A 19,227-nucleotide genomic window follows, 5' to 3' on the forward strand; every position below is an offset into this window, starting at 1 on the left:
GGGGCTGACTTAGCAGTGGGGGAGAGGTTCCTGTCCCTCAGAAGGGTTTTAAAGCAAGGCCAGCTCCCTTCTCCACAAGGAAGGGCAGAATTTGGATTGCTTTTCCCAAATTAAACTGGGAGCCCCCCATAAAAAAGAGACCAAACAAAGGGGATAAAGCAATTCCACATCATCACAAGGTGGTTGGGTTTGTCTAAGTATTCCCAAAAATATCCTGAACTTCCAGCTGTGAATCCAAGGGCTGACTGAACAGGTTCCTGCCCCTCAGGAGGGTTTAAAGCAAGGCCAGGTCCCTTCTCCACCAGGAAGGGCAGAATCAGGATCATTTTTCCCCAAATTAAATTGGGAGCCCCCCATAAAAAAGAGACCAAATTAATGGGATAAAGCAATTCCACATCATCACAAGGTGGTTGGGTTTTTTTTTTCCCTTTATCCAGCCTGTTTTCCAAGAGGTTTTAGCCCAAATTCCCTCGCTGTGTGCTCTAATCACATCTCATATGGTGACTTAATTCATAATTTGCTAAGTTAAAGAAATGGAAGCACCCTAAGAAACCCATCTGTTTGTTGTTATTTTTACAGCCTTAATCTGTTAAAAGCTGCTTCCTCTCAAACATGCAGCTCTCAATTATCCTCAGTTACCCAATATATTTTCCAACTGCTCCTGGCTAATCCCAGATTGTCTGCATGCTCAGCCAGGACTTGTTTGGAATTTTCTTGTCCCAAATGAAGCCTCAAAATTTTGATCTTTTTGTGGAAACTTTTCACTAAGAGATAACAGAGTAACAATTAAATAATTAGCATTGTGTCATTACCAACTGCTGCGTTTGGAGCATATTTTTGTTCAGTAGCAATGGATTATTTTTGCTTTTATTTCTGGCCAAAAGACTCTTCTGCACTTCAGAAAGAGAAACATTGCTGGTGGTAAGATCATCAGATGAAACAGAAATTTATTTTTAATGTTTTGTAGATATGTCTGCCTGTTTATGTTTAAAAATGATCCAGCTGTGATAAGCCAAGAGCTGATTGGTCGGGAAGATGCAACTGTCAGATCCTTTATTTCAAAGAAAAAGAACAGAGGATTATATTTAGAACACTATAAATGCAAATGGTCTATTCATTAAACAAAATAGGTACAATCCTAATATTTAAAAATAATTAAACTTAAACCAGCTTAAATTTCAGCAGACTGGGAAATGAAAATATGATGGTCACAGCTGAAAATAAAACAATTCAGGCAATTTTGCCTTGATCCCTGAGAATTCCCAAATACCTATAGGATGTGAAGGGCTTTGAAAGCAGCCACAACTTCCTTCTCCTTCTCGTGCCTGCTCCACAGAGATTCCAGGGATGGGATTTTGGGGAAGCTGGTTCCAGCTGGAGCCTGGGGCACAGCCTCCTTCACCTCTTGCTCTGGCTGCCTCGCAATGAAGGTCTTTGGTCTTGGAATCTTCTTGGCATATTCCAGAGCCTAAAAGCAGGAAAACTGGGGGAACTGAGGAAGAGAAAAGCTGGCCAATATTTCCAAAAATAATTAGGTGGGTTAAGATATGTCTGAATTCCTGATCTTGTTTCTGACAGAATTCAATCCCAGATCCTTCAGTGGTGACTGCAACGTAACCCAGCCCAAGATTTGCTTCCTGACACCACTGGAAGCCACTTTAGACACTGAAGAAGCGTTTTTTATTTGAAAAAAGAACAACACAAAATCTATTACATTTACAAACATTTTTCCCCAGTCTCATTAGGCTCTTGCCCTCAGGCAGGGAGTTTTGCAGGTTAACAGGACAAGCTCAGGTTCTCCTGCATAATGCACTTAACTATCAAAATTAAAAAGCAAAATAATGCCTGGAACGTGGAATTGGAGAGGGAATGGAAGGAGTTTTACAGAAATGCGGGAGCTGGCAGAGCCCTGGTTTAACCTGGGGTGGGTTTTGGTGCCTGTTTGTTGCAGGGATTTGGGAACACCTCATGTCTCCAGTGGAAGTTGCATCATCTCATGTCGCTGGTGAAGTCTAAAAGAATCCAAACCCCTTTTTGCCACCCAAACAATAAAGTTTTGTCTCTTAGTGGCTTTTTTTTTGGGAATAAATGCAAGGAACAGAGGAATTCTGATATTATTGAATTCACAGCTCTGTCCTGGAGCCTGCAGTCCTCACTTGTCACCCCTCAGGAACAGCTGGGAGGGACTCAGCTCTTACCTTGTGTCTGCACCCTGGAGACACCTGGGGTTTCACAGGCAAAAACCTCTGCAGCACAGTAATATTCTTCATGTTATATTCCTTAATTTGCCTGGAATATTCCTTCTGCAGCTTTAGCTTTTCTTTCTGAGAAAAGCAGAAAAGGGGACTGGAATTCAATGGGGGATCCATCAATGAAAGCCTTTTACCACCAATATTCCATTTCCACCTCTGTGCCGTTCAACCTGGCTTTGCCATTGATCCCTCCTCAGCACACAACAGGCAGCCCTGATAAATGGCACAGCTTTTTTTAGTTGCTTTTCCCTTTTAAGAGCTTTTCCCTGGACTGAATAGAGGATGGAGCTCAGCAGAAATGTGACAGGTCCATCTTTATTCTGTCCTGAACAATCCGTCTCCGTTTCACCAGAGTGCAGCCAAATATTTTCTCGTGTTTACACAACTTTTACTTCCACTTTGAACATTTGGTGGATCTTTACGCTGGGAATAACAACTCAGCCACTCGAATGTGTCATTTCCTGATGTGCAGTTAGCCCTGATTAATTCCTTTTTCTGAATTTTTAAAATTAGAGAGTTAAAATTATCCCCAGCACAGCTGCCTTTGCTTTTATTTGAATTTTCCTGTAGGATTTCTAGCTAGCCAAGGATATGAAGTCCCAGATAATCATAAATTATGATTTCCTTGCCACTCTCCCCTGTCTAAATTCACTTTTGGTTTACTCACTTTCTCTTTGATTGTTTCATAGTCAGGTCCAAGGCCTCCAAGCTTCATATTCAGATTGAAGTAGAATTTGGAGTTACCCAGCTGAAAACCAAACAGCAAACAAGATTTTCCTTGACATGATTTCACAGAGAGAATAATTCAAGGAAGTCTTGTAGTGGAAACCTCAGAATTTTATTTGCAATCTCAGTCCCACCCTGGCAAATCTCATTTTAAATAAGTGACCAGCAGGGATGAGTTAATGGCAAAAGTCAAATGACACAGAATTTTCTTTGGATCCAGGTGGGAAATTGCCAATTATGCCAAGCACAAAGTGATATTTTCTCAGTCAAAAATGACCTTTTGTGAGCTTTATTTGGAAACAGCTTAAAGTCACACATTTGACTGTGATTAGACTGAGAATCCAAAGACTTTTTTTGTAAGAGAAGCAGATAAAATCACCTGATTTGGTGGCAAAAATCAGGCAATTGATGTTAGTGAGAATAACCTTTCCTTGTTCTCAAAGGTGCCCACGGACAGCTGAAAAATCCATGTTTTGCTGCACAGCAAGGGCTTTACAAGTGCACAGGGAATGAGGAGAGGTGGGTGATGCCATTCCAGTATTTCAGGACATCACACAAATACTCCAATGCCTCCATAATATTTTTATTTTCTTTCAAGGCCACATTTTTAGGATGGAATTATGTTTAAAAACCTTGTCAGTGAAGCTCACTGTGATCATCTCTGTGGTAATTTCAACCACAGAGTAATGCAGGAACACCTATTTCTATATGCAAATAAAAGAAAATAAAATGGGCATTTCTTTAAAACACAAGTTCAAGTTAAGCTCAGCTGTGGATACATTAATTCTGTGCACTAAATTTCCTATTTGAGGTTCCTTTGTGTCAGCTATCCCTGTTCTTACTTGCTGTGACTCACTAAATTTTAATTTGAGGTACGGTGAGAAGTTAATTTTGCTGTGTCCCACAAAATCAGGGGTTTCTCACTTGCTGCAATGAGCATGAGTGCATTTGTTTCTCAGGAAAAGCTGGATTTTCCTGGCAGCAGAAGCAGTCTGATTCTCTGTGCATTCCTCACATGTGAAGCGTGAGAAAACTGCTGCAAGCACGGGACAAGAAACAATGGTTTGAACAGAAAGGGAAGGAGATCTGCCCTTCAGTTACCAAAATAATCCTAATTCTTCTTAGAGGCACTCAGGCAGCAACACCCAAACTGCATGAAATCATTAGTCCAGCTTTATTTGTCTGCCCTGAAACCTGAAGCAAACTTCTCAAACACTGAATTTGTCACGGGCAGCCTTCACTGTGCCCCTGAGCTGGGCTGAGTGGTGGCACCAGGACAAGGGGGCATGCAGAGGAGACAAAAATCCAACTTTTAATGAGGACCATCAGGAGGTTTGGGATGATGTTTATGCTGTTAGCTTTACAAATCCTCCAGATTTGGGGTTGGAATCCCTTGGAAAGCAGGAGGTTTGAGCTGGACAATAAAGGAGCATGAGGGGGATAATGGATGGCTCAGATCTGAGGCTGCCTGCTGCTCCACACTAACAGCCTGACCCGAAATAATTTTATTTATCCTGGATAAATGACAGGACAAACACTGCTCTGTGTGTCCCTGGAGCTAAACCAGACCGATCCAAGTGGATCCCTTTGCTCTAAAATGATTTCAGTGTCTATTTCTACCTTTGTTCCATGATTTTTAATGCTCTGCTCCGTGTCCATGTGATTCACAACATTTCTCAGCCACTATTTTTAAAAAAAAACCCTTTGGATTATTAAGAAGGAACATTAGAGAGAGAATAAAATGTTAAACCACCCAACCCACATCTATTTTCTCACCTTCTTGCTGGCTTTGGGCTGGTTTTGCTTTTCCCTTTGCAGGAGAGATCCTTCTGAGCTGCTTCGTCTCATTTTCCTTGGGTTTCCTTCAGCTTTTCCTGAATCTCCCTGGGAGCCCCTCTGGGGCAGGGCAGGTGGGAACAAACCCCACAGCCACGTGCCAGCAAAATCATCAAAATCAGAAATTCTTGGCCGATGCTGCTCCTTCGTTTCTCTAAAATGGGAGATTCTACAAGCAGCTGTTGGTGAACTGTGAACAAAACATGGAAAAGGCCTTCAAAATTGAGGGGGAAAGAGAAAAAATCTGAATTTACACCCAGCAGGGAGCTCAGCTGACAACCTGAACATGGAATATTGGAGCAGGGAGATGGGATGATGAGGATTTCACAATAAATGTCTTTGCTTGCACCCAAGTGTATGGAAAATAAATGGGAAAAAAACCCCACAAATGGGGAAATTTCAGCCTCAAGCAAAGGGAGCTGAAGCCAATGAAAGGTTTTGGATCAGGCCTGCTGACTACTGATAGAATTATTTGTTCACGTGAAAAAAAAAAAAACTTCATTTTTTTAAATCAAGACAGGTGAAATTCTAAATAATTGAGGATTTTCCTGCTCTCCCCTTTAGGGGCAGAACTGACCCTGGACATCCACCCTGCAAAGCCAATTTTGCTACAAACTCCTAATTTATGCACAATGCCCTTTCCTACCTATATTTTAAACTTTCCCACCCAGCCTCCTAAAAGAAAACTTTAAATTGTGGAAATTTCCATACCTGGAGGACAGAACTGTCCTTTTCCAATGCCATATTTAAAAATCAATAGCTAAAATGAATCTAATGAAGTAAATTATCAATAGCTATAATGAATTTAATGAAGTAAATTATAATGGCAGGTTTGTACCAAAATAAATTTATACTTTGGAATTTTAAGCTTTTTCTTGTCTATTTGTTTCTTTTCTGGGCATCACAGGGTTATGATAATATTATTTTATCACTTAAATCATTATCACAAACTATCTAATACCTGTTATCCTCATGAATATGATTTTTGAAATCTGGAAGCGATGCTTGATCCTTCACCTTTTCTTGAAAAATTGCATTAAAATCAGATGAAATATTCCCCAATTCTGGATGTGCCTGGTCACTGTTATTCAGGGAAAAATCCTGCCCAGGGATGGCACTGGCTGGGAATTGATGTGGAATTCCAGCTGGAGAGTCCTGCTGGTATTTCTTGTCCTCCTTACTGCCATACTCGGGATTTAAAACCTCTGCTGGGTAAAAATTCTGGAATATTGGGAGAAAATGATAGGCAGGTGTGGTAAGGATTGAATTTGGGGAATTATTTAAGCCACTTTGGGATTTTTCTGCTGGGCCAGGAGAAGAATTTGGATTCGGTGCTGGGGGAGCAGCCTGAAATCCTGGGGTTTGCTGGATCCAAGGCTTTGCTTCTGCTGCTCCTCCTGAGGCTTCTTGGCCATCATCACTCCTTGGGAAAGCTTTTCCTCTTCCACTGAGAGGCTGCTGGGATCCTGTTTTGTTCCTCTGCAGGGAAATAAAACAGAAATAAAACTCGTGCTGCTGTTCCTGAAAGAGTTGGGTGAATTTCACTGTGGATATTTTGAGATATTCATGCAGAAGTTTCATCACTCACACCAAAATCCCTCTGAGATGTGTGGGTCTAACCCTGCTCATGGCTGGATTTAACCCAAAATTCAAATTATGAAGGAACCCTCAGTCCAGGACAGGAGATGTTATTTAGGTGCTGCTCAATGGATAATTCTGCATCAAAATTTTGCTGGATGGCCTGAGACAAATTTTCAGCTTTGGACGATAAAATCAGCCCTGCAGATGCAAACAGTGTGGGAAATGTGGGTTGAGGGAATTTTATCTGCATGAGGTGCAAAAATGGGGCTCTGAAGTGCACAGATCGAACCAGTGGATGAGTGATCCCTCCCTGTCAACCACCTGGAAAAAATGCTCCAAAAATCAAATCACTTCTTGCTTTTTATGTGCCAAATCACAGGGGAAAATGGCTTTGCACGCACTGCCAGGCTGGCCCATGGCAGAACAGCCTGATGTCAATGATATAATCTTATATCCTATAAATTCTAAAAGGATTATAAATTATATAGAAAAATAATTATAAATTATAGAAATAATGTTATATAAATTATAAAATAACTATAAATTATAAATATTATATTACATTACATTACATTGTATTATATTGTATTATATTGTATTACATTACATTACATTTTATTATATTGTATTACATTACATTACATTGTATTATATTGTATTATATTGTATTATATTGTATTATATTATATTATATTATATTATGTCATATTATATTATATTATGTCATATTATATTATATTATGTCATATTATATTATATTATGTCATATTATATTATATCATATTATATATTACATTATATTATATTATATTATATTATATTATATTATATTATATTATATTATATTATATTATATTATATTATATTATATTATATTATATTATATTATATTATATTATATTATATTATATTATATTATATTATATTATATTATATTATATTATATTATATTACATTAATTCTATTCTATTCTATTCTAGTCTAGTCTAGTTTAGTCTAGTCTAGTCTATTCTATTCTAAAATTATAAACTAGAAATTGTAGAAATAATCATATTCTAAACCAAGCACTCCTCCCTGCAAAACATAACTCAGAATTCAAGAATTCAGGCACACCAGGACTACTATTTAGAGCCAAAGTGCCACACTGTAAATCTGAAATTCATTGAAATCCGTCACTTTCCAATTACAGCATCAGGTGCTGCCCCCTCGGAGGAAAAACTCCGATTTCTTTCCAGGGAATCCACAAATCCATTCCCAAGCCACGAAATCCCTGTCAGGCTGGAATCCTCCATCCATCCTCCCGTCTCTGCGGGGTTCCTTTGGGAGCAGCCCCTGCAGCGGATAAAATGCACCCAAAAATCGGATTTTGGTGCAAATTTGGGTGAAACCATCCAGCTGCGGAGTTTGGGAAAGCTTCAGCCCGAGGTCAGGAATTGTCTGGCTGGGACTGGTCCCAGTTTGGCTGCTGCCAGACCATGGTCTGCTCAGGAGGTGATCTGGTTGATAATCTAAAGTGATACATTAATGTAGGGTTTGATGGTTCGGGAGGATTGGGACAATTTATCTAGGAGATCATTTGGTTGATAATCTAAAATGATAAATTAGTCGATGGCTGTGTTTGGTGGTTTGGGAGGATTGTGAGAATTCATTTAGGAGGTGATTTGGTTGACAATCTAAAATTATAAATTAGTACAGGGTTGTTTAATGGTTTGGGAGGATTGCAAGAACTTATTTAGAAGGTGATTTGGTTGATAATTTAAAATCATAAATTAGTACAAGGTTGTGTTTGACAGTATGGGAGGATTCTGAGCCAAGAATTGATTTAGGAGGTGATTTGGGTGATAATCTAAAATTATAAATTAGTACAGGGCTGTGTTCGATGGTTTGGGAGGATTCTGAGAATTGATTTAGGAGGTGATTTGGTTGATAATCTAAAATCATAAATTAGTTCAGGGCTGTGTTTGATGGTTTGGGTGGATTCTGAGCCAAGAATTGATTTAGGAGATGATTTGGTCAATAATCTAATATCATAAATTAGTACATAGCTGTGTTCGATGGTTCAGAAGGATTGTGAGACAGAATTTATTTAGGAGATGATTTGGTTGCATCTTCTGGTTTATGGAAATTCATTCACTCCCCCTTAATTTTAGGGGACAAATCAGGCAGAAATGGTGAAGTTCTGGCTCAGAATTCTCCCAAACCATCAAACAAGAGCATGTCCTAGTTTGTAATTTTAGATTATCAACCAAATAATCCCCTAAATAGACAATAATGGATTCTGTCAGCTCAGAATTTCTTGGCATTTTTCTTTAAATTTATTTAGTACATAAAGCACACATATATTAAATTACAGTGCTTTTCTACTGACAAATATTTAAGGATTTATTGTCAGTAATAATTACTTTAAAAGCCACAAGATGACAGCTTTAAACATCCAAATTCAGTGATTTTATAGATCTATTTCAACTGAAAAATTCAAAATGTATAAAATTTTAAATTCTAAAATAATAAATTCTACTGAATTTCCTTTATTCAATTCTCTCAAAAAGGAACCTTGAGCTGCTGTCCTTTTGGGTATTGTTTGTCTTCAGGTTTCATTTTCCCAGTCTGGAATGCTGGGAAATTCTGGAGTGGTTCTTCATCAACTGGTGTATGATTTGCCACCTACAAACCAGGAATGTTCATGGTCACAGCAATCAGGGGATGGGGAAAAAAATGAGGAATCATTTGTGGCCTATTAAAATGCTGAATTTTGGCATTGTGGAATTATGACATTATGACAAGGAGAGGAATGGTTAAAGGAGAAAAAGAAGCAAAACCCAATGAATGGGAGGGAGGATTCTTTCTACTTGTAAGAGGAATAAAAGAAAGGAAAATTGTGCAGCACAGAAACTCTCAAATGTCTGGGCTCCTCCATTTCCTCTGGATGCACCTAATAACAGAAAAGCAGGCAGAAACCATCCCTGGCCAGCAATCACACACATCCCTGCCTCAGCAAGAGAGGCTCGCAGGGAAAACTGGCAAAACACAATAATGGGGGTGAAAAGCACAGGAGGAGCTGCAGAAAGAAATCTGGAATACACAAACAAGGATAGCTCCAAAGAACCACGGCTGCAAATTTATTTGGAGAAAGTTTTTTGAGTTTGTGCAATTATCACTGCACAAACCAAGTGAAACCCTTGTAAATATACCAATATTTTTTTTCTTGAAATAATTTTTTTTAATAATCTATAAAACCACAGGAAAACCTATTTTTTAAACATTTTTTTAGTTTCTATTTTTTGTCCCAAACTATCCTGCTGAGTATTTTAGTGGAAGTGTGTTGGGCAGTGTCACTGAGACAGGAATCACTGCAGAGTGGTACCACAGCAGAACTGGCAGTGGGGAGATATTTATGATATTTATGATGATTTTCAATTATCAACTGAAAATCATCAGTGGGAAGAAAATGTGGGAAGCTGAGCCTCTCACTCTGGGCATAAGAGATTAGGGCAGCTAAGAAAAGGTGGGCAGGGTTTATTGCTGAATTTGTGGGTGATCTCATGGCTCCAAATTCAATGTAAATCCCTGGGAAAATTCACAAGAAAATTAAAAAATACCACAGAGGCTGGTTTTCCTGAGCTGTGGACAGACACAGATTTGCAGTGAATAAGATGTTTTTGGTGGAACCAACTGACTCAGTGCATTGATGGAGTGCTGGGCAGGTAAAACATACTTCTACATTATGTCTTTGAAAGAGGAACAGGACACAACCTCTGCCAGCATTTTTTTTTTTTTTTTTTGTGAACCATTCTATTAATACCAATCAAATTGAGAAAATGATCAAATGAAATTGCATTTTGAGAATCATAAGCTGTGTAATGCCTATTCTGTTAAATTGAGGCCCATAATTGCTTCTCCACTGAAAAGATACAACAAAGGCAGCAATCATGGCATGTCATTATCCCAGACTGCCAAACCAGCCTTTGCAGGGAGGACTTCAAAGCCTTGTGGTTCTCGAATTGCATTTGGCTGCTATTGTTGAAGCACAGGCAATCTTGATTAGGTGTTTACACCGAGGGAAGGCTCAGTGCACAGAGAGTCTGAGTGCCTTGCTCTAGAGCCATTAAAAAATTGTACATTATGTTCCTGGCTTTGAAGTAAGGGGCTTGGAGGTAGGAAAGCAACTGGGATTGAGCACAGCTGAGCTAGATTGGGCCACTGCAAATCCTTCTGCCCCTCTCTCTCAAAGAAACTCATCACGGGCTTCTTTAGGAATCAGGCAACGCTGCAAAGGACTTGGTGCTGTATAAAATTAGTAAATATACAGATCAGCCCGGTTTGTGGTGGGTTTTGGTACCTCCAGCACAGAGAAAATCTGTAATTTGTAAATCTAAATCTTGCAGAACGAGGCTGGAAGTATTTTAACTCAGTTGTGCACAAAGTCCTGCCGTCAAAGCAAACACTATTTCATTACCACAACCCCTGGCAGCCAGCAGTGAGCAGATCAATAAATTCAGCTTCAACCTCCTGCAAAGCTCAGAAAAAATCATTTTAGGGAAGCAGAGTTTGATTGGTGACATGTGGCTCATTTGTTTCTTCACGTACTCGGTGGTTTTGCACTTTTGGATAGAGTTGTCCAGGTGGGGTGACCAAAGTTGGCTCCTAAACCACCATGATCCTCCCCTCAGGACCTTTTTCATCCCTTCCAACACGACCAAGCCATGGATAATCCATATTTTTGTTCATTTGTCTGCACAATGACGTCCTGATCCCTGGCTCCAACACTTAGACAGGAAAGATTTCCAGAATTCCCTGAATAGCAAACATAATCATATCAACATAGCTCTAATTAGCATCCATCCACACTCATTATTTTTACCATCATCCAAATTAGAACTGAAAAAAACAAGTGCTCTTAATAGCTCTACTAGAAAAAAAAAAAATCCTTCCCATCATTCCTGCCACTGGAACGAAGTCAGAAAATTCCCTCTAATGTTGTGTCAACTCTTCATTAGCCTTGGCAGAGGTGTCACTTGAAGCACAACATCCCTGGAGGTTTCCAAGGTAAGAATTTTCTGTGTGGAGTGATTCAGTGACCCCCACCCCCCTTCCCATTATGCATAATAAGTAGCAAGGAAAAGCAATCAACTCGTTTCTAATGGTTCATTAGGAACTGTAATTACATTTCCTCTCCAATCTTGCCACAAGTTGGCTGAGACAGTGCACAGTCAGAACTTCCAGACACAAGTGCTGATGTCCAGCATCAAATTTGGTCTGGGATCCTGACAGGCTTGGGACATCAGCCCATGGAAACCTCCTGGAGCTCCAGGCCAAGCACAGGCCAGAGGAACCCACGGAGCTGCTGCAGGGCTGGAGCCCCTCAGACCAGGCTGGAGAGCTGGGGGGGCTCCCCTGGAGAGGAGAAGCTCCAGGGAGAGCTCAGAGCCCCTGCCAGGGCCTGGAGGGGCTCCAGGAGAGCTGCAGAGGGACTGGGGACAAGGCCTGGAGGGACAGGACACAGGGAATGGCTCCCACTGCCAGAGGGCAGGGATGGATGGGATTTTGGGCAGGAATTGTTCCCTGGCAGGGTGGGCAGGCCCTGGGCTGGACTTTGGGGCTGGGAGCACCTGGGACAGTGGGAGGTGTTCCTGCCCATGGATGGACTTCAAAGGTTCCTTCTAACCAACTTTGCATTTGCTCCACTGAGAAAAACCTGGAATAAGGCGTAGCAGAGAGAATAATTGTCAAACTCATGATGGGCAAGCAGAAAAAAATGAGAGGCAGCATAAAAAGAGCCACTGATAAGGGGCAGTGCAGATACCAGGAAGGAAGACAGAATTTCAAGATTAAGAAGCAGGGTGACATCTGTGACACTTTCCTGGCCAGGAACAGGCAGCTGGAACGTGGCCACCACTGGGCTTGGCAGCAGCTGGAGATTTGTCAATTATTCCATAAAGGGTGAACAAGATTCTCCCTGGAAATCCAAAGCTGGCACTTACTTGCATGATGGATTTCAAATCTGCTTCTCCCCTCAGCAAAGCTGAGAGTTCAACACTGGACAGACCTAATCGATAGAAATTAGGGAATTTATAAATTTACCCACCTGCCCTTGAAGAACTTGCTGCCTTTTATTGTGCAGCTCAAGATAGGAATTAATCTTCTCTGAGTGTAACCCCAAAGTCTGTTTGTTTTTTTTCACAAAGTTTTTTTTTGCTCTTTGGGGTGGATCCTGTTGACTCTGGGGAGGAAAAGCACGGCCAGGATTATCTTTGGAATGAAATCCATCTGCAGGTTCCTTCCTTTTGGCTTGTGGCCCAAGAGGTTTGTTGCTGGCCACATTTGCTCCATAAAAACTGAATAATTCTGGACCAAACCCTGGGAGTGAATCCCGGGTCTTTGCCTCCTGTTGATCATTTTCTGAGGAGCCATCAGAATGGAGATAAAATGAATCCAGTGAAAAGTCCTCACTGCTTCCTCCAAAAATTTGGGATGCCTTCTCTGCCTCAAAAAAATCTGCTCCCATTTTTGCACTCTTCCAATGAGGATTGTACCTCAGGCTGGAATATTCGTCCACAGACAGCTTTTTCCTAATTAAAAAACAAACACCAAATTATTTCTGCATAAGTTGTACAAATTCTGTGTTATTTCAGTGTGCAAACAGATGTCCTGCCGTGGCCAAATGAATTATTTCAGTGCATTCAGTATGGGACCAGGATCAGAACAGTTTTATCAAAGATTTTTTGGTAGAAAATTTAGGCAGGACTTCCTCTTCCTTTTTAATTTCCACCATCAGTGAGTGATAAATAGGTCTAACACTCAGATCACAGTGGAATGCAATCATTATTCTAAATCTGTCATAGAATTTTTTAAATCCTAGTAGAATCAGCTAAAAGGTGAAATGATAAATTGCATTGTTCTGTTGTCTCCTTAAAAATTATATAGTCTACAAAAGGTAGTTTGTGTTGTTCCTTCTTCAAAGGCTCTGCAGAGTGAAATAAAAGTGAAATCCCCAGTAAAATCAGTTTTTCAAGTGTCCTTTTGAGACTGTCTAAGCAAGAACAGCTTCCAGCTCTGTGTTCTTATTTTCTCTTCTCATTTCTCTGAAACATCCTGATGCTTTGATTAAAAAACTCTTTCTACAAAAGATATAAAATCACTTTTTATTAAAAATCAGGCAGTGATTTGAGAAGAGTAGAAAAACATAAATGAGAAGTCTGTGTTTGACAAATTTTTTTGTAAGTGGCTAAATTATTACTCTGAGTTACATTTGTCATAAAGCAAAGCCAGATGCTCTGCCTTAAAAAATCCTCGATTGATCCAATTTCTGATTTAAGATCTGATCTAATGGGAGGAAAACGAATTGCAGGAGTCAAATCCATCTGAACAGGCTTCCAGGAGATGTGCAGGCAGTGGCAGGAGGAAGGAATGGGGGAGAAAAAACGCTTTTAACACAATTTTTTCTTCCCTGGACCTGCAGTACAGCCCTGGTTTCTTGGTGACTCTGCCAAAGAACATTACAGGCACTGAAACCTGGTTGATTCTTCAACTCCTGTTAAAGAAATCTGCTGGATTCCCCAGTCTGTGGCCTTGTTAATGATATTTAAACAAAAATTAAATCATTTATTCATCCTTTCTCAACGAGTTACATGCCTCTGCCTATATTTCAAGTGGCTCCTAATAACAAAATAATAACAACAAAATAAGTTTGTCTTTGCTTTCCAGGTGAGTATGGCTGCCACGGCCTCCTGGAGCTGATTTCCACCAGGGAAAACATCATTTTTGCCAGCTGGCAGAGGCTGCAGGTAAACAGCACTGGAGGTGAGGCTGTTTTGAAGTGAGTACAGAAATATGTGAGCTAATTGCAATGATTGAAATGGCAGAGGATAATGCTAAAGAGTCCCTTTGTGCTGAAATGTGTGCACAGAACCCAATTGTGGGACTCAGCCCAGGTCACTGCGCGGGGACAAAATGAGTGTGAAGAGCTCCTTCATCCCTAATCATCCCCAGACAAAAAAAGGGCACCTTTTATTCCTGCCCCCAGCTCCGTGGGGAGGTTGGATGGACTCGGTGCTCCTCAACAAAAGTGTGGTGAGCAGACAACAGCTGCAGCATTTCCTCTTCAAATTCCGAGGTTGGTAATGGATGTAGAGAGGGGGTTTCATATGTATGTGCTGTGATATTTGCTCTGCTTAATGGACTGCACTGGAGTACTTACTGGGCTGAGTTCAAACAAAATAAAATCAAATTTCCATTTAATGAAGAGCCTCACATTCAGCACAGTATTCAGTCCAAAAAAATTACTAAAAATTAGAGCATGTTTCTAGTACAATTAACATCATTTGCACTCACAATAAAATATTCAATAACTGGCCATTTTGCTTGTTGAGGAGGTGAATAAAAGCATGCTATTAATCATTTAGCCTTCATTTGTTTGTCATTTTATTTTAAGTAGACTATTAAATTGAAACTACACATTGTTATTACTTCGGGTTTAATGTAATCTCTTTAAACTCAAGAATTATTCCCAATTTATCCAGGGTTAAACCTTCCACGCATATGACAGGAAATTCAATTTTATTTTATGTACCGAGTTAATGCTTTCTAAAGGATGTTTAAATGTGGCCTTGAGGAACATCAGGTTAAAAGTGTCAGAATTATTCTACTCCACTAAAGTTTTTGCCTTACCTTCCACTGCCATAAATCTTTGATTTTCCTTTCTTTTTTGTGTCATACTCAGCTTCTTTCTCTTCAGCACTCATCTCCTCCAAGCTGTCCTCTTCCACGATGTCATCCTCCAGGATGCCACCAGCATCCTGCCCTGCCAGCTCCTGATTTTCCAGGCGTGCCAGCTGGTCCTGCCTCTCCTTTTCCAGGCTCTCCGAGTCAGAATCCTGGGAATCCTCCAGACTGGAGGCAGAGCTCCTTTCCCTTTCCCAGCTTGCAGGTTGGAAAACGGGAGGCACGAGGATTTTTGGAGGGACGTCGATGTTATTCGTGGTGTAAGTGGGTGGGGAAGAGACTGAAATGTATTTCATGTTTGAAGAATTCATCCCCTCTTTTGCACTGATGGCTCACACCAGCCCTGCATTTGGAGAACATATAAAACATTTTAATAATATTTAAAAGCTGCATTTGGGTGCAGCTACCATTGGCTTAGGCTCAGAATTTGACCTCAAACAATTCTCTAGTCTCATCTGTCCCACTGATTTCCTTTTAAGCAATAATGTCAAGACCTCTACATATCAAACACAGAATTTACTGCTATGAAATCTCAGCTATTGGTGGTAATAAATAATGCAAAACCAGCTTGTAACAAAGAAAACTAAGCTGAGGCAAAGCATCTGTTAACTTTTGAGAGTTAAAATGAATATTGTTTGCTCTCTTCATGCAACTTCATACCCTCTGGCCATGTAAAATCAGCAAGAAGGTGTGCCAGGGAGCACAGGGAGAACTGGAGCTCTGACTAAATTGGGATGAGAGTTTCCTTACACTTGGCTGAAGTGTTCAGAAGTCGTTTGCAGTGCCAGATATTCCCCAGTTGAAGTGGGAGGGAGGAAAAGGAGTGTTTGAGATGTTCTGTGCTGAGATGTTCTGTGCTGAGATGTTCTGTGCTTAGATGTTCTGTGCTGAGATGTGCATCAGCGCCAGCACGGTCAGAGGTGCACAGGCAGAGTCACTTCAGTGCCTGGGGATAAAGAATTTCGGATATTTTACCCTGCTGCTCACAGCCAAGTTTACCCTGCAGGAGCCCTGACACCTGGATCTCCTGTGTGTCCTGTGTGCCCTGTGTGCCCTGTGCCCTCTGTGTGCCCTGCTCCCATCAGTGACCACAGCAGCCCTGGGAGCAGGGCCTGGGATGGGCAGGGAAGGGGAATCTCCTGGCCTGGAGCAGGACCTCAGTCCCAAAGGAAAGCCACGGTGTCCCCAAGGCCTCCCCTGTCCCCAGCTCCCTTCCCTGCCTCCTCTCAGCCCCAGTCCCCTCTCCTGTGTCCCTTCTTCCATGTCCCTCACGCACTCCTATGTCCCCTGTGCCCAGCGTCCTCACCCACACCCCATCACCTGTCCCTGCTCTCCTGTCCTGGTCCCCTGTCCCCTTTCCCTCACCCCCTGTCCCTGTCCCCCCTCCCCATCCCTGTTCATTCTGTCCCAGTCCCCTATCCCTGGTCCTGTCATCCACGATCCCCTCTTCCATGTCCCCTTACCTGCTCTGCTGACCCCGTCCTGTGTCCCTGTCCCTGTCCCGTGTCCGTGTCCCTCTGACCACCGTTCCCGTGTCCCTGTCCCGTGTCCTTGTCCTCCGTCCCCTCTCCCATGTCCCTGTCCCGTGTCCCTGTCCCTGTCCCGTGTCCCTGTCCTGCGTCCGTGTCCCTCTGACCACCGTTCCCATGTCCCTGTCCCGTGTCCTTGTCATCCGTCCCCTCTCCCATGTCCCTGTCCCCTCACCACTGTCCCCTCTCCCAGTCCCCCATCCCCTGGTGCCCTGTCCCGTGTCCCACTCCTTCATCCCCTCTCCCATGTCCCTGCCCCGTGTCTCTGTCCTGTGTCCCTGTCCCTGTCCCGTGTCCCTGTCCCTGTCCCGTGTCCCTGTCCCTGTCCTGTGTCCCTGTCCCTGTCTCCTGTCCGTGTTCCTCTGACCACCGTTCCCATGTCCCTGTCCCGTGTCCTTGTCCTCCGTCCCCTCTCCCATGTCCCTGTCCCTCTCACCCTCTCTGCCCCCGCGTCCCTCTCTCCTATTCTGTGTCCCCGTCCCTCTCACTGCCGTTCCCGTGTCCCTGTCCCGGTCCCTCTCACCGCCGTTCCCGTGTCGCTATCCCGTGTCCCGGTCCCTCACCGCCGTTCCCGTGTCCCTGTCCCTGTCCCGGTCCCTCTCACCGCCGTTCCCGTGTCCCTGTCCCTGTCCCGGTCGCTCTCACGGCCGTTCCCGTGTCCCTATCCCGTGTCCCTGTCCCTGTCCCGGTCCCAGGCCCGGGCCGGGCCCGTTCGGGCCGGGCCGCGCCGTTCCCGTTGCCGCGGCAACCCGGGCCACGCCGGCCGCACCCACCGGGCGCGGGCCGCGGGGGGAGCGCGGGTACCCCCCGGCCGCGGGCGCTGTGGTAGCGCCCGTGAACAGCCGCTTTCCACTGACAAACGGAATTGTTTCCAAAATGGAATTGTTTTCACTGGAAAATGGAATTGTTTCCAAAACGGAATTGTTTCCATTGGAAAACGAAATTGTTTCCACTGGAAAGTGGAATTGTTTCCACTGGAAAATGGAATTGTTTCCATTGGAAAATGGAATTGTTTCCACTGGAAAGTGGAATTGTTTTCACTGGAAAATGGAATTGTTTCCATTGGAAAACTGAATAATTTCCACTGGAAAATCAAATTGTTTCCACTGGAAAATGGAATTATTTCCACTGGAAAATGGAATCGTTTCCATTGGAAAATGGAATTATTTCCACTAAAAATGGAATTGTTTCCACTGGAAAACAGAATAGGCAGGGCCTTTTATCTCATTCGGTATTCAAACCCCAGTTTCCATCATTTTCCCATATTTCCAGTGAGAAATAATAGTCTGGAATGAGTTTTATGTGATGACATTTACAGTGTCCCGCTCTGGGCTTCTCGGGGCAGGAAAGCCAGGGAAGAACTGGAGGGGAAGAACTGGAGGGGACGAACTTCCCCCAGCGGCAGCAGAGCCTTTGGCTGCCCTGGGAGGTTTTTGGGTTTTCCCTGCCCGGAGCCATCCCAGCCCCACCTGGATGTGTCCCTGTGTCCCTGCGCCTGGGCAGGGGTTGGGCTGGGGGATCTCCAGAGCTCCCTTCCCACCCCAAATGCTCTGGGACACTGCAAAGGACAACAATTGTTGGAATAATTTCCATTATTGCAGATATTCCAGTCTGTGGAATTCCATTGGTTGGAATTCACATTTCCCTTATTGCAGGGACTCCATTCTGTGGAATTCCATTCTGTGGAATTCCATTGATTGGAATTCACATTTCCCTTACTGCAGGGACTCCATTCTGTGGAATTCCATTGATTGGAATTCACAATTCCCTTATTGCAGGGACTTCATTCTGTGGAATTCCATTCGTTGGAATTCCATTTGTAGGAATTCACAATTCCCTTATTGCAGGGACTCCATTCTGTGGAATTCCATTCGTTGGAATTCACATTTCTGTTATTGCAGGATTCCATTCTGTGGAATTCCATTCTGTGGAATTCCATTCTGTGGAATTCCATTCCTTGGAATTCACATTTCCCTTATTGCACGGACTCAATTCTGTGGAATTCCATTGGTTGGAATTCACATTTCTGTTATTGCATGGACTCAATTCTGTGGAATTCCATTCGTCGGAATTCACATTTCCCTTATTGCAGGGACTCCATTCTGTGGAATTCCATTTGTTGGAATTCACATTTCTGTTATTGCACAGACTCAATTCTGTGGAATTCCATTGGTTGGAATTCACATTTCCCTTATTGCAGGGACTCCATTCTGTGGAATTCCATTCACTGGAATTCACATTTCTGTTATTGCACAGACTCAATTCTATGGAATTCCATTGGCTGGAATTCACATTTGTGTTACTGCAGGAATTCCATTCCTTGGAATTCACATTTCCCTTACTGCAGGGATCCGTTTTTGCCCTTCTGGAAGAGGAAGATTTCCTGTAAAGCCCTGGAGAAGTCCCGGCTCTCCTGCTGCCCTCATCCCAGCATTTGGGCAGCTCCATGTGGAACATCTCTGAGGACTTCACAGAACCATCAAATCACAGAATAATTTGGTCGGATTTCTGTTGTTTTTTATGTTTTTAACCCTTTAGACACCAGGCTGCTTCCCAGCTTGGTTAAACCCAGCTGCAATCCA

The 19,227-nt window shown here is 42.5% G+C and overlaps 1 protein-coding gene across 8 annotated transcripts; it reads right to left on the reverse strand.

Moving 5' to 3' along the window:
- Positions 1–930: 930 nt before the first annotated feature.
- Positions 931–17,420, reverse strand: JHY (junctional cadherin complex regulator). 8 transcript variants are annotated; one of them, XM_072918185.1, is made up of 10 exons: positions 17,169–17,419; positions 15,867–16,062; positions 15,063–15,459; positions 12,481–12,964; positions 5,776–6,293; positions 4,755–5,004; positions 2,920–3,000; positions 2,199–2,324; positions 1,271–1,468; positions 931–1,051 (listed from the first exon to the last, which is right to left on the reverse strand). In XM_072918185.1, the coding sequence occupies exons 3-9, from the start codon at positions 15,425–15,427 to the stop codon at positions 1,271–1,273; spliced, it is 2,022 nt and encodes a 673-aa protein (XP_072774286.1). In that variant the 5' UTR covers positions 15,428–15,459; positions 15,867–16,062; positions 17,169–17,419; the 3' UTR covers positions 931–1,051. The 8 variants fall into 8 exon arrangements, with proteins under 8 accessions (XP_072774286.1, XP_072774290.1, XP_041576868.2 ...); XM_072918189.1 differs by adding an exon at positions 8,949–9,059 and having other exon boundaries at positions 1,037–1,468; positions 17,169–17,420; XM_041720934.2 differs by having other exon boundaries at positions 1,037–1,468; positions 17,250–17,419.
- Between the last annotated feature and the right edge of the window lie 1,807 nt (positions 17,421–19,227).

This window comes from Taeniopygia guttata, chromosome 24 (assembly GCF_048771995.1).
Source record: "Taeniopygia guttata chromosome 24, bTaeGut7.mat, whole genome shotgun sequence".
NCBI lineage: Eukaryota > Metazoa > Chordata > Aves > Passeriformes > Estrildidae > Taeniopygia > Taeniopygia guttata.